This window comes from Cetorhinus maximus, chromosome 25 (genome assembly GCF_964194155.1).
Source record: "Cetorhinus maximus chromosome 25, sCetMax3.hap1.1, whole genome shotgun sequence".
Classification (NCBI taxonomy): domain Eukaryota; kingdom Metazoa; phylum Chordata; class Chondrichthyes; order Lamniformes; family Cetorhinidae; genus Cetorhinus; species Cetorhinus maximus.
In genome coordinates, this window is record NC_135903.1 from 8,433,616 (window position 1) to 8,449,693 (window position 16,078).

At 44.1% G+C, this 16,078-nt stretch overlaps 1 protein-coding gene across 7 annotated transcripts in view; it reads right to left on the reverse strand.

The window, feature by feature from the left end:
• LOC144667862 (protein AF-10-like) overlaps nucleotides 1–15,594 on the reverse strand; it is a 155,869-nt gene extending 140,275 nt beyond the window's left edge. For all 7 annotated transcript variants that reach the window (XM_078529418.1, XM_078529413.1, XM_078529415.1 and 4 more), the window contains exons 1-2: nucleotides 15,383–15,594; nucleotides 13,459–13,538 (exon numbers count right to left, since the gene is read on the reverse strand). In XM_078529418.1, coding sequence (XP_078385544.1) covers nucleotides 13,459–13,538; nucleotides 15,383–15,491 — 189 coding nt within the window. In that variant the 5' untranslated portion in view covers nucleotides 15,492–15,594. The remainder of the gene's footprint in view (nucleotides 1–13,458; nucleotides 13,539–15,382) is intronic.
• Between the last annotated feature and the right edge of the window lie 484 nt (nucleotides 15,595–16,078).

A 16,078-nucleotide genomic window follows, 5' to 3' on the forward strand; every position in this document is an offset into this window, starting at 1 on the left:
GAGAGGACAAAGTCAGGCTCAGCTGCGACACCCTCCATGGCCAAATAGCTTGACCCACTACCTCATCCTACAAGTGAACAATCACACTGCTGAGCAGGAGTTCAGAAAGAATCAGTGCTGCTAGAGAAGGCAGAGTAGAAAATTACAGAAATAAAAGTCATAAATAAAATAGAAACGATTACAAAGAGCCTATTTCCATCTTCCCTCTAGAGCAAATACCTCTTCTGCCAAGTCTACCATCTCTACCAAGCCCCGGTGCTTAATTTACTTTCAGTGAGGGTGACTGTTCTGTTAAGGACGAATGCCATTGGCAAAAATCCTTCCAGTTTAAAAGTACACATCTTATGACTCCTCAAAGACTACTTTTTGAATGAGTGGTCGATCTGTAACACCGCATTCAAGGTTCTGGAGGCACAACTGTAATATAAACACAGCAACACTACTACAGGTAAGGAAAAGCAGCAGCTGTTGCCATTTTCTCAGGTCATGGGTGAGCTCTCAGTCTACCTGTAGGTGGGATATTGGCACTTGGATCCAGTGTCAGATGTGAACAGTGCATCGACACTTTCTTGCTGTTAATATCTTAACTTGCTTCAAGCCGCGCTCACCCTTGTCCTCGCTGACTTACATTACTTCCCAGATTCTCCAACGCCTCAAATTTCGAACTCTCATCCTTATATAAAATTCCCTTCATGGCCTCACCCCACCCTATCTCTACAGAGCTCCTCCAGCCCTATGATACTCCCACTTTGAATGCTCTTCCCTTTGACTCTGGGTTCTTGTGCATTTCCCCTCTTTTTGCTGTTGACTGCCATGCTTTTAACCACCTCAACCTCACTCTGAAATCCTTTCCCTAAACTCATTTGCTCTCACTCTGCTCTCCTCTTTTAATAGATACCGTAAAACCCATCTCCCACCAAACTTTAGTCACACTTCCTAATATTTCCTCCTTTGGGAGTGTCCATTTTATTTTTAATGAACCTCCATCTCGCACGGTTATCCACATTAAAATACGCTATATAAATGTACCTTATTGTTCCCCATTTCTTTGCACAAAAACACAGTGGTTTGTGCCCAACATATTACTGATGAGAATTACTTTGCAATTAAAGACAAAGCCTGCAATTAAATGTCATCTTTTCATTTCCTCGGAATGTCAGAGTGTAACACAGCTTGCAAGTTACTTTTTAAGTGTCATCGCTGTTATATTGTAGGCAAAATTTAATAACTTCTGTCATGATAGGGGACAAACTCAATATTTTGGAGAACAGTAGCTGAATGGTTATGACCTGGATTAGTAACCCAGAGGTCACAAAGTCAAATCCCTGACAAGTTGTAAAACCAAATTTTTTAAAAATCTGAATTCCTGAGCATGATGTCAGATATTAGAGTTGCAAATCATCACAGCAGGTTTCATAAACTTGTCTTTTTTGTCCTTGAGCATACAAGATACTGAGTGATTTAATCAAGGTTTTAAAATATTAAACAAAAACACCTGGAAAAACTCAGCAGGTCTGGCAGCATCTGTGGAAGGGAGCACAGTTAACGTTTCGAGTCCGCATGACTCTTCAACAGAACTGATTTTAAAATATTAAAGCGATTTGATGGTTTCTCTGTGTCTACTCTATTTCCTCTAGTGAGGGGATGAAGTACAAGGGGGCATAATCTTCAAGTTAGAGCTAGACCATTACAGGACAATATCAGGAAGAACTTGGTCCACGCAAAGGGTGGTAGAAATCTGAAATTCTCTTCCCTCAAAAGGTTGTGGATGTTAGGACAATTGGAGCTTTCAAGACTGAGACAGATTTTTGTGGGATATGGGAAAAACCATCAGTCGACCTCAGGCCAATGCTGTTTAACTGTGCCAGCTGTGGAAGGGACTACCACTCACAAATTGGCTTCTATAACAGGCGATGTTCAATCCAGAAGTGACGCATGCCCTGGGGTGGGTGGTGGGGGTCCATCATCTCCAGAGATGGACAGATGCCAAACTTTAGGGCATCAAGGAAGATGGATAAATGGAGTCGAGATACAGATCAACCACGATCTAACTGATACAGCAGGTTCAAGGGGTTGAATGGCCTTCTACTGTTCACTGTTTGGTTACTCTATGGTTAATTTTGACGCAATGAAACTGTCTTACTTACCACTTACTACAATACTCCATGTATTTTAACAATTAAAAAATTGCAGCAACTCCCCCATGGCTTAGCTGGGAAATGCAGCACAACAAACCGTACCTAGCCCCTCAGACTAAGGCTGCGCTAAACTGACCGTCTTCAGCTATGACCCAAGCAGGAGCACTGACCTGGGTTAAGGAAAGCAGGGTGGAGGGGCTGCCATCAGTATCCCAATTAGAAAGCATGTATGTCTCTCAGTCAGGCTAGGGCAGGATTTAGCCTGACAGTGATGCTGCCTAACAGTCAAATTCCAACTCAATGTGAAGAAGGGTCACTTGGAATGCAGCATTAGTTTGGGTGCTGAACCCTATGAGTCACTACCATCAGGGAAGAATGGAAGGAGTTGACACTCATCTCTCATTATATTTCAAACAATGTGACAGTTCCAGCTAATGTTTCTCTCTGATGTTTCAATTCATGCAAATTTTACATACATTATTAATCAACGTTAAAATGTTGAGCCGATTTGAATTTTCAGCCAATCCTCTCCGATTGAAAATCCCTTGGATAAAATTATTTTTGACTTGAGAGACTTTTAAGATTTCCCGGAGGGTGAAAAATAAAGTGTGTGTTTCAGGGGCTTACAATGATTCTCGAAATCAATGAATGTGTACTAAAAAGGACATCTCCAATTGCCTGATCAAAGGACCAACTAGCAGTACATTTAAGCAATGAATATATCAAATGACCTGCCGCTTCAGTGTCTCACTAAGATTACCCTGTCATTAGGGAGTGTACCAATGTAAAAAAAAAGGGAACACGAGTATTTTTGTTTAGAAGATAGAATTGTTCACTACCTCATAACATCAACTCACAACATGTGCCACATATGGTGCTGTCATTATACAATTGAGGCACAAGATGTACGTTGAAAGCAAGTCAGAGATTTTTCCCTTTGATTGAGGGTCTGTATCCAGTCAGACTGCTACAAACATTGGCAGCCGTCAATGAGTGTTTTCAAATCAAGGTTCAACGTCATGTGCCTGCCAGAGGACTTAAAAAGTTTCAAATTACAAAACATAACCCCTGCTTCCAAAATCCTCCCGTCAGATTTTCCACTCCTGATATGTCAAGGCACAGCCGCAAAGTCGCTAACAGAGTTCTGTCTCTGGAATGAATTACCGCAGCAGTGTTGGGATCTTACCACTTTTGGAAAAGGTACAAAACTTCAGATATTGTTGCAAACTGCAACTCTGTAACCTCTTCCTGCCTTACAGCCTTCTGGGAGACCTGCATTCCTCCAATCCTGGCCTCCTGTGCATCACCGATTTCACCTGAGATGAAGGACTTATCCTATGAAGAAAGGTTGAACAGGTTGGGCCGATACCCATTAGAGTTTAGAAGAATGAGAGCGTTTAGAAGAATGAGATGTGATCTTATTGACACGTAGAAGATCCTGAGGGGATTTGATAGGGTGGATACCGGGAGGATGTTTCCGCTTGTAGGGAAGGCTAGAACTAGGTGGCACAGTTTAAGAATAAAAGAGGTCTCCCTTTTGAGACGGAGATAAGGAGAATTTTTTTGTCTTGGAGGATTGCTAGTCTGTGGAATTGTCTTCCCCAGAGAGCAGTGGAGGCTGGGTTATTGAATTTATTCAAGGCTGAGTAACAGATTTTTGATAGACAGGGGAGTCAAGGGTTATGGAGGGCAGACAAGAAAGTGGAGTTGAGACCACAACCAGATCAGCCATGATCTTATCGTATGATGGAGCAGGCTCGAAGGGCCAAATAGCCTACTCCTGTTCCTACCATTGGCAGCCGTGCCTTCCAGTCTGGACCCCCAGATCTGGAGTTGCCTTTGTAAAGCACAGGTGACCAAAGGCTTGCTCAAAAAGGTAGGTTTTAAGGAGCAACTTAAATCCACCACATGATTCTGTAACACGAGATTCAGATAGGGTGAGATGAAAATCGGAAAGTGAGGCTTATGCACACACTTAAAAATGAAATAGTTAAGGTCAGTTGGCATCTAGGGATTATAACTCTGGCACATTGTGTTGAGTGCCAATGTTTGGTACCAGTATGTAGAGCCCCATCTCACCACGATAGAGAACACATTGGTTCTATGAAGCTCGTGCATTAGGACATGCTTTCTGCTGTTGTACTGTCCACCAGCATCCCTGATTTCCATTGCTCTAACATTGGTGGCCATGCCTTCAACTACTTAGGGCCTAAGCTCTTGAATTTCATCCCTAAAATGCTCCGCCTCTCTAGCTCTCTCTCTTCCTTTAAGATGCTCCTTAAAACCTACTTCTTTGACCAAGCTTTTGATAATCTGTTTGTCCCAATATGCCCCATATGGACTCAGGGGCCACATACCCTGAGGTTTGAATATCTCAGTCATGGGTTATTACTTGCAGGGGGCATCACAAAAGGCCTGATGAGGATCTCTGAAACAGAACTCCTGGGCCTGTTTGACACTGTTTCATACTGGGAAAAAGTACCGACAAAGAGTCATTCATGCAGCACCTTTTAATGACTAAAGCATCCTTTTTTTCACCAAATTCATGGCATGATTAAACTGAATGTGGGCAACTATATTCCACAAAACAATGACACATTTTCAGTTCATTTCTTCCACTCTGACTAATGCTTCCTGCTTCCCGGTTGCAAGAGCTGCAACCTGCCCAGTCCCAGAAAGGATTATCATGGACTCACTGCAGATCAATAATTCCACTGCCAATGTGTAAGAGTTCATGGAAACTATAGAGCAAGAAGTTGGTAAAATTAACTACTGCTCCAATTGCCAATTTCACTGCCATACACACTTGTTGCCTGGGATGAAACATTTAAGTTATGGAGAGGTTGGATAGACTTGGGTTGTTTTCGTTGGAACAGAGAAGACCATCTTCAGTGTTCAGGAAAAGTAAGAGCCATTTTCTCAAAGCAGAATTTACAGCACAGAAACAGGCCATTTGGCCCAACTGATCAATGCTTTTAAAAAAATTGATTCATGGGATGTGGACATCGCTGGCAAGGAAAGACCAACACTTATAGCGAATCACTAACAGTCCTCGAGAAGGTGGTGGTGAACCACCTTTGTGAACCCCTGCAGTCCATGTGGTGAAGGAACTCCCACAGTGCTATTTCACACAGAATCACACAGTACAGAAGAGGCCCTTCGGCCCATCGAGTCTGCACCGACACGTGAAAAACACTTGACCGACCTACCTAATCCCGTTTACCAGCACTTGGCCCATAGCCTTGAATGTTATGACATGCCAAGTGCTCATCCAGGTACTTTTTAAAGGATGTGAGGCAACCCACCTCCACCACCCTCCCAGACAGCGCATTCCAGACTATCACCACCCTCTGGGTGAAAAGGTTTTTACTCACATCCCCCTAAACCTCCTGCCCCTCATCTTGAACTTGTGTCCCCTTGTGACTGACCCTTCAACTAAGGGGAACAGCTGCTCCCTATCAACCCTGTTCATGCCCCTCATAATCTTGTACACCTCGACCAGGTCGCCCCTCAATCTTCTCTGCTCCAACAAAAACAACCCAAGTCTATCCAACCTCTCTTCATAACTTAAATGTTTCATCCCAAGCAACATCCTGGTGAATCTCCTCTGCACCCCCTCCAGTGCAATCACATCCTTCCTATAATGTGGCAACCAGAACTGCACACAGTACTCCAGCTGTGGCCTCACTAAGGTTCTATACAACTCCTATATGACCTCCCTACTTTTGTAATCTATGCCTCGATTGATAAAGGCAAGTGTCCCATATGCCTTTTTAACCACCCCACTAACATGCCCCTCCGCCTTCAGAGATCTATGGACACACACGCCAAGATCCCTTTGTTCCTCAGAACTTCCTAGTGTCATGCCGTTCATTGAATACTTCCTTGTCAAATTGCTCCTTGCAAAGTGTACCACCTCACACTTTTCAGGGTTAAATTCCATCTGCCACTTATCTGCCCATTTGACCATCCCGTCTATATCTTCCTGTAGCCCATACACTCAGCTGTTAACCACCCGGCCAGTCTTTGTGTCATCTGCAAACTTACTAATCCTACACCCCACATAGTCATCTTTGTCGTTTATATAAATGACAAATAATAGGGGACCGAGCAAAGATCCCTGTGGTACGCCACTGGACACTGGCTTCCAGTCACTAAAGCATCCTTCTGTCATCACCCCCTGTCTCCTACAACTAAGCCAATTTTGAATCCACCTTATCAAATTACCCTGTATCCCATCTGCATTTGCCTTCTTTATAAGTCTCCCAATGTGGGACCTTGTCAAAGATTTTGCTGAAATCCATATAAACTACATCAACTGCACTACCCTCATCTACACACCTGGTCACCACCTCAAAAAATTCAATCAAATTTGTTAGGTATGACCTCCCTCTGACAAAGCCATGCTGACTATCCCTGATCAAACCTTGCCTCTCCAAGTGGAGATAGATTCTCTCCTTCAGAATTTTCTCCAATAGTTTCCCTACCACTGACGTGAGACTCACTGGTTCCCTGGCTTATCTCTACAACCCTTCTTAAATGGCGGAACCACATTAGCTGTTCTCCAGTCCTCTGGCACCTCCCTCGTGGCCAGAGAGGAATTAAAAACTTGGGTCAGAGCCCCTGCGATCTCCTCCCTTGCCTCCCTCAGCAGTCTGGGACATAAATAATCCGGACCTGGAGATTTGTCCACTTTTAAGCCTGCCAACACCTTGTCACTCCTTATAACAATTTGCTCAAGAATCTCGCAGTCTCTCTCCCCGAGTTCCATACCTTCATCCTCATTTAATAGGGATTTTCAGGATTTTGGCCCAGCGACAATGAAGGAATGGAAGTATATTTCCAGCTCAACATGATGTGCGACTTGGAGGGGAACTTGGAGTTGCTGGTGTTCTCGTGCACTCCATACAAGCCTCCTCCCATTCTACATCATCTTACCTTATCTCCTTTAATTCCTTTCTCCCTCATGAATTTATCAAGCTTCCCTTAAAAGGTCCCCATGCTATTCATCTCAACCCCCTGTGATAGCATGTTCCACATTCTAACTACCCTCTTGCTATAGAAGTTTCTCCTCATTCCTTTATCTTTTACTTATGGCCCCAAGATTTTATTTATTGCCGCCCCCCCCGGCCAAGCTGTTCCAGTACAGCTACAACATTGGTATCTACCCAGTAATGTGGAAAATTGCCCAGGTATGTCCTGTACACACAAAGCAGGACAAATCCAACCCAGCCAATTACCAATCAGTCTACTCTCCATCATCAGTAAAGTGATGGAAAGGGTCACCAACAGGGCTATCAAGTGGCACTTGCTTTGCAGTAACCTGCTCACTGGTCCTGGCAGAACCCAAACTGAGTGTCACTCAGCTCCTGACATCATTACAGCCTTAGTTCAAACATGGACAAAGGAGTTGAGGGGAGGTGAAAATGACTGTCCTTGACATCAAGGCAGCATTTGGTCGAGTGTGGAATCAAGGAGCCCTAGCAAAACTGGACTCAATGGGAATCAGGGGGAAAACCCTCCATTGGTTGGAGTCATACCTAGCACAAAGGAAGATGGCTATGCTCATTGGAGGTCAATCATCTCAGTTCCAGGACATCACTCAGTGTCCTCGGCCCAACCATCTTCAGCTGCTTCATCAATGACCTTCCTTCCATCATAAGGTTAGAAGTGGGGATGTTTGCTGATGGCTGCACAATGTTCAGCACCATTTGTGACTCCTCAGATACTGAAGCAAGCCATGTCTAAATGCAGCAAGACCTGGATAATATCCAGGCTTGAGCTGACAAGTGGAAAGTAACGTTCATTTCACACAATTGCCAGGCAATGACCATCTCCAACAAGAGAGAATCTAACTATCGCCTCTTAACATTTAATGGCATTACCATCGCTGAATCCCCCACTATCAACATCCTGAGGTTTACCATTGACAAGAAACTGAACTGGACTCACCATACAAATACTGTGGCTACAAGAGCAGGTCAGAGGCTAGGAACCCTGTGACGAGTAACACACTTCCAGACTCCCCAAAGCCTGACTGCCATCTACAAGGCACAAGTCAGGAGTGTGATGGAATACTCCCCACTTGCCTGGATGAGTGCAGCTTCCAACAATGCTCAAGACGCTTGACACCATTCAGGACAAAGCAGCCTGATTGATTGGTATCCCATCCACAAACATTCACTCCCTCCACCACCAACGCACAGTAACAGCAGTGTGTACCATCTACAAGATGCACTGCAGCAACTCACCAAGGCTCCTTAGACAGCACCTTCCAAACTCACGACCACTACCACCTAGAAGGTGAAGGGCTGCATAAACATGGGAACATCACCACCTGGAAGTTCCCCTCCAAGCCACTCACCATCCTGACTTGGAAATATATTGCCGTTCCTTCACTGTCACTGGTCAAAATCCTGGAACTCCCTTCCCAACAGCACTGTGGGTGTACCTACATCAGATGGACTGCAGCAGCTCAAGAAGGCAACTCACCACCACCTTCTCAAGAGCAATTAGAGATGAGCAATAAATGCTGGCCTAGCCAGCGATGCCCACACCCCATGAACGAATATAAAATTTAAAAGTTTTGGACTCACCCAGAAGTGAAAACTTTTTCTCTACGTCTAGCCTTTCAAAACCTTTCATGATACTGAAAACTTCTTTCAGGTCACCCCTCAACCTTCTCTTTTCCAGAAAATAAAAGAGTGCCCCAGACTGTTCAGTCTTTCCTGATAGTTATAGCCTCTCAGTTCTGGTGGCAGCTTGCAAAGGTTTTTGCACTCTCTCCAGTCCCTCTATATCTTTATTTGGACTGTGAAGAGACCAAAACTGAACTGAGCATTCTAAGTGTTGTCAAATCAAGGGTTGACACAAATTTAACATAACTTCCCTGCTTTTCAATACTATTGCCAACATCCTTTTCAGTTGCAGAGCCTTTCTATGAGTTAGGGCATTCTGACCTTAGCACGGAGCAGTTGGCCTCACTTGTGAAATATCTGGCCAGCTGATGAAGATGATAAGCAACAGAATGTATGGTTGCTAAATTTGCTGATGGCACCAAGATAGGTAGGGAAGTACTTTGAGAAGAGGACATAAGGAGTTTGCAAAAGGGTGTAGATAGGTTAAGTGAGCGGGTAAAAATTTGGCAGATGAAGTATAATGTGGGAAAATATGAACTTGTCCACTTTAGCTTGAAGAATAAAAAAGCAGCATAGTATTTCAATGGGGAGAGATTGCAGAACTCTTAGGTACGGGGAATCTGGGTGTGCTGGTATAGGAGCTACAAAAAGTTAGTATGCAGGTACAACAAATGATTAGGAAAGCAAAAGAAATGTTGTTGTTTATTGCAAGGGGAATGGAATATAAAAGTAGGGATGTTTTGCTACCATTGTACAGGGTTTGGTGAGACTGCATCTGAAGTAGAGTTTTGGTCTCCTTATTTAAGAAAGGACATAATTGCGTTGGGAGCAGTTCAAAGAAGGTTCACTCGACGGACTCCTGGAAGAAGAGGGTTATCCTATAAGGGAAAGTTAGACAGATTGGGCCTGTACCCATTGGAGTTTAGAAGATTGAGAGGTGATCGTATTGAAACATGTAAGATCCTGAGGGGACTTGACAGGGTGGATGCCAAAAGGACATTTTCTGAATCGTATCAAAACAGCTCACCTTTCCCAATGGCTCAGTGGAGAAGTGCAGCTTCTAACCCAACCTTCATTTTGAACACACAACCAGGAAGGTCTCAGGTTTGACCCTTGGCCATCGCTCATTTTTAAGGCTGAATTAAAGATTCTTGATTGACATGGGAGTCAAAGGGTACAGAGGGCAAGGAGGAAATTGGAGTTGAGGCCACAATCAGATCTGCCATGATCTTATTGAATGGCAGAGCAGGCTTGAGCGGCCGAATGGCCTACTCCTGCTCCTAACTTGCATGTTCGTATGCCAAGAGCAGGCAGTAAGAGTGGGAGAGATTCCTGGTCAGCCAAATGGTGGAAAGAACATTGGAGCCTCTATCATCACTATTCATAGCTCCAGACTACAACATGCATGTAAAAGTGTATACTACCAGAGCAACGCAGACTCCGTGGTGGGGGGCCAGTTTCTCAGTTGGCTGAACAGCCAGTGTGGATCAGACTGGTGCCAACAACACAGGGCTCGATCCCCATTCTGATTGGGATGGATTCGGGACCTGCCTCCTTGCCCTAGCCGTGGTGAAGATCATGCTGCTGTGGGTCATACGTGCCTTCAGGCAGAGAACTGGAGAAGAAGAGTAATACTCAGAGACCTATCAGGGCCTCCTGTGTGCATCTATGTGGAGCCCATCCAATTTCTGAATCGTATCAAAACAGCCCACCTTTCCCAATGGCTCAGTGGAGAAGTGCAGCTTCTAACCCAACCTTCATTTTGAACACAAAACCAGGAAGGTCTCAGGTTTGACCCTTGGCCATTGTTCAATTAACACTCAATAAATATGACACTAGGAATGTTGGAAATGCCCTGAGCACCTAAGATTTACCTCAGCTGGAAGAGATGGAGAAAAATCAGCCAGGGCTCCAACTCCTGACTGTTACTGAGTGACTATTATCGAATAAAATGCATTCTTAGTAGAGGGCAGGGACAGGAGTAAGACAGAGAAGGAATTTCCTCTGATTACATTGAATTGCTGACTGCATACATGTAGTGGGATAGTTTCTAGCAACATTCCAACACATACATTTAGGCTGTTACAATTTCCTTCAATGAGCAGAGTAAAATTTTGCTACATTTGAGATGTTGCAACACATAGTCAGCAGAGAAAACTGTCCCTTCTTTGGCCGAGGACAGGGTGAGACAGGGCATAATAATCCCTTTATTTCAGCCCCATCTCCTCCTTTCCCCCACTGCTGAGCTTCCTGCCAACACTCACTAGCTAGAATAATGCTTAGAACATGACCACTTGAGCACTATACCAAAGGGCTGTCATCACCTGTGGAAACTGTAACTTGTAAAAATTAAAGGCTTTCAGCTGATGACACCGCTCTCTTTAGAGTGGTTAATGATTCATCTGACAGATAACAAGAGGCTCAAAACATTCAGAACACCAAAGGCAGGTGTACAATGAGAACTCAATTTCAATTTGAAACACAAGATTGAGAATTTTAAATTTGAGGTAATTGTGGACTGGGAGCCAGTGAGGACAGGGACAATGGGTGAACAGGACTTGGCGCAAATTAGGAAATGGGCAGCAGAGTTTTGGATGAGTCTGGACAGTCTGTCTCTCTCACTCTCACATTCAGAACTTTGTGTAGGAAATGAAAGTGTCAACCTTGCTCAATCATGGTCTGCTGAAGCTGGCCTAAGGCAATGTTAGTGGGGGCAGGTGGAAAACGTTACATTTCCTGGGCTCTGACATCCCTCACTTTGATGAATGAAAAAAAAAATACAACTTCCTTTAAAGTACAGAGCACAAGGCCACAGGATCTGAGATGATTTTGATCAGTTCCTCATGGGCTCCGTTTCCTGTATAACAATAGTATTTGTATTGTTTTTCTTAACAATTTATTTCCTGATAGAAACATTGTATGTGCTGAAGCACACAGCTTACTCCCATACTGCAAGTCAACAGTCCCTGCAAGTGGTAGCTAGGAGGTGCCAAGGGATAGTCAAGGAGCGGCTTTCCTTCCAAAGCAACAGGAGCAGGGCACTGTCAAACCTGCATCCATCCCTGTTCTGTGTCACTAGTGCCACTATGTCACCCTCTGTTTCATAATGCCAGGCAAAATTCCAGGAGGACGTGAACCATCTGACTTCCAAGAGTGGAAAAATTATATCTCACCAACCTGTCCTTTCCACACCACAGTCAGTTTCTAATCCCCGAGGTTCTGGAGTGAGTAAACTGCCAGCCCCCTTGTAACAAAATGGCAGATCGCTTTGATTCCGTCCCATTCTGGAGTCTAGCTGCATTGAGCTTTGAAGTGAAATTGTCTCTTTCTATACCCCGTCCTTTCTTGTGGTTACCTAACGTGCCAAATTTAAAATGCCGGGAAGGTCATACAGCAGCTACAGGCAAACATGTACGTGCGCATTCACAGTCACAATAGAGATAAGTAGTACTTACAGATACCACAACAAAGCGTAATGTAAAAGGATATTAAATAACAGTGTACTGCCAGCTCTCTCAGTAACTCACCAACCAAGCACTGGCAATTCTCCAGTGCCTCCCTCAAATGAATGCTCTGAACATGAAGCCTAACCAGTGAGTATCAGGAGCTTTATCAATGAGAGTTGAGAGTGGGAAAGGGGCAAATGGAATTCTAGAATGTTCACAGCACAGGAGGAGGCCATTTAACTTGTTGAGCCCATGTCAGCCCTCTACAAGAGCAATTTAGCTAGTCCCACTCTCATGCCCTTCCCTCATAGTTCTGCATCACTGAATAACACAGCTGAACCCAATCCCACAGAATCCAGTAGTTACATGGAAAGTCTAGACAAGTTGGGGTTGTTCCTAGACTAGAGAAGGTTAAGCAGAGTTTTAATAAAGGTGCTCATAATTATAGTGGATTTTTAAATCAGGATAAACTGTTTCCAGTAGGAGGTGGTAACCAGAGGACACATGTAATAGCAAAAGAACTAGAGGAAAATGAAGAGAATTGATTTTAAGCAGTGATCTGGAAAACGCTGCCTGAAAGGATTGTGAAAGCAGATTCAATAATAAACTTTCAAAAGGAAATTGGATAAATACTTGGATAAATAAGGGGGAAAATTGCAGGGAAAGAGCATCGGAACAAAATGAATTGGATAGCTCCTTCAAAGAGCTGGCACAGGCCCAATAGGTCATCTGGTCTCCTTCTGTTGTGTATCATTCAATGATTCTACATAACAAGTGTTATGGAGAACAGACAGGAAAGTGGAGTTGATACCACAATCAGGTCGGCCATGATTTCATTGAATGGCGGCTCGCAAGGATGAATGGCCTACTCCTGCTCTGAAGTTCTATGTTCCTATGTGTGCTTCTTGCAGGGCATTGAGCACGAATGGTGACTCCATCGGCTTTATCCTCTCTTCGACCCAAGGACACTTGAGGACAACTCTACCTATGTGCAGCACAGACAGTTGATCAAACCTGTGATGTTCTTGGCCTTACAGTTCAGTATTAAACCACATCATGTTATTGGAGCAGCTAAATTGTATTCAAATTCCAACCGCATAAGTTACCTACAGCATAAAGTACATGTTAGAACCATTACAGGCAATGCATTACAAAATGAAGACTTGCCCTCAGCTTTTATGGGTTAATGTAAAGCTACACCTAACAGAATTCTGAGGGAATTTGATAAATACATACCACTCTAGCAGCTCGCTCTTGAGATTCGCACTTCCTGCAGAACCACGGACCAGTTGGGACCTGAACGATTCCATAACAAGCTACAAATAGAATCAGAGGGAAAACAACTATAAATACACAAAAACACACAAACAAGCTTTTAACAAGTCTCAACAGAATTTCCCCGCATTTTAACCTTCTTCCTTCTCCTGAAGGTGCTAGTGTAGAGTTGCTGGTAGCACCCCAATCACCCACACCCCACTCTAGCTCCAGTACCTTTGATGATGACCCCTTTAATCTTCTCTCTATGCATGCACACACATTATATATAAACAGGATGATAACAGAAGATTTTTGACCTGATGCCAAAACCACCTGCACATTTTTTTTATAATCCAAGCACCTGACACTGTTCCCGGCTGCAAGATTATTTTTATTTAAATCATTGCTTTTTTTTGTCTACCACCAACTGATTCTGGAGTACAGAGTTGGAGAGTCCCAGGACTGATTACTCCAGAGTGTGTCAAAATAGCATCATGTGGAGAGTTGGGGAGAAACTCTTGCAAGTGTCTGGTCCACCTGCATCAATCGTAATCAGTTACCAAGCAGTCATCTTTCTATACAGGCACAGACAGCAAGTTGGCAAGCTATTCAACTGTGGAGGATATATCCAGGCAAGCCTGATCCTGTCCAACCACTCATTTAATGGGAGTCACAATTTTTAAATTATCTTTCTCCTGTTCAGGTCCCTCAATGGCCTCACCTCTCTCTATCTCTGCACCTTACAAATACACTACATGCATCCCCCATCCCACCACCACTTCTCTCCTTCACCCTTCCATTGGTGGACTTAACTTCAGCCATCTTGGCCCCAAGCTCGGGAATTCCCACTTTTAGCTCCTCCAATATTCTTTCCTCCTTTAAGGCCTCCTTAAAACCTAGCTCTTTGACCAAGCTTTTTGTCACCTGTCCTAACGTCATCTTCTTTGACTCAGTGCCAATTGTCTTGTCCGGTTACCTTCTTGTAACACATCATGAGATGTTTAACCACATTAAAAGGTATGAATGCTGTTTTCATAGCTGATAGCCCATCCCCCCCCCTCTTCTCTACCCCCTGTAGCCCAGGATCATTCATTGAGGAGATGCTGTTGCCATCTTGGCTCACCCAGACTAGGGGGTTGAGCCTGGGATTTTGTAGTGCATACGGTTTAATACCATATTAAGTGGTGCATTTAGCCAGCAGGCCACCAGGCTGAAGTTAAGGCATATGATTGTATAAACAGAAGCAAAAGTAGTTGCTAACAACGTTACCAGCAACTAACTCCCAACGTCACACATGTTAATTTCACCTGTCAATCATACAAGTGTAGGTGAACAAGGCACTCCCCCATTCTACTTCTACCCCCCACCCCCACTCCTCCCCTTGATAGTTCTGCTAACGGATTATTAATCACATACAGGTCAATGTGGCGCACTTAAAAGTACATCAAACGCCAGAGAGGAGGAGGAGGAGGAGGAGGGGGGGGGAAGAGAAAGTTAGATTGCATTTTTAATAAAAAATTAAAAACAATCGTACGAACATAGGCTTCCAATTACAGATCACAATATTAAATATTTGGAAAGATGCATGAATAAATGCGAAACTTTTTTTTTTGAAAATACCACACGAACAAGTCTACGTGACTGACAACTGGCCGCAAAAAAAATAAGACGGATTAATGTTACAACAACTTGATCTTAAAATGTTAATGCTTGGTTGCTATTATTGCTATTTTACACTGTCGATGGAGGGGGGTGAAAAGACCAGGCGTTAAATTTCAAGGTGTGAAATGAACGACTAGAAAACACACCACATCCTCTTGCAAGCCCCCCTTTTTTTTTAAAAAAAGAAAAATATGCCTTCCTCCTCCACCTCCTCTCTCTCTCTCTCTCTTCTCCCCTTTACCTTGATGAACAGCAACATTGCAACCATGCCCGTCACAGTAGACCAAAGGATTCTCAGCCCATCCCCTCTCGTCAGAACACACGCAGCAACCTCCAACCATCTCCTTCATAATTCCCAGCCCGTCCCGATGTGCTCTTGAAAACTAGTTACAACAAAGTAACCAAGAGCATCTCCTCTCCGACACATTGTTTCCCCATATTTTAGAGAGGGGAGGGGGGATGGGGGTAGGGGGGGGGGGGGGGAGTCCCGTCCCTCTCAATGCAATACAACCATTACCAAGGCGCAAGCGCTGCTCATTCCGAGAACTATGGCCGCAGAGAATAAATTCTACGGTTCGCCGACGCGGCGCCGATCGAAGAGTCGCTGGGAAGGGTGCTTTCGCGAACAAAAAAAAAAATTTACCGCTTCGGCTTTTCATTCGCACCGCAACAACAACTCATGTTTGCGCAGCGCCTTTAGCACCACAATACAGCCCCCCAAGGCGCTTTAGAAAGCAAAAATTAGACACACAGCCTCCTGAGGGGATAGGGCAGATGGCCAGAAGCTTGGTCAATGGGATAAATTTAAGGAGTGAACTATATAGAGGGAGAGATCTAGAGGGACTAAGCTGCGGGGAGGGAATTCCAGAGCTTAGAGTTCAAGCAGCTGAAGGCATAACCTCCTACACTCCTGCATTTATAATAAAAGCAAAGGGTA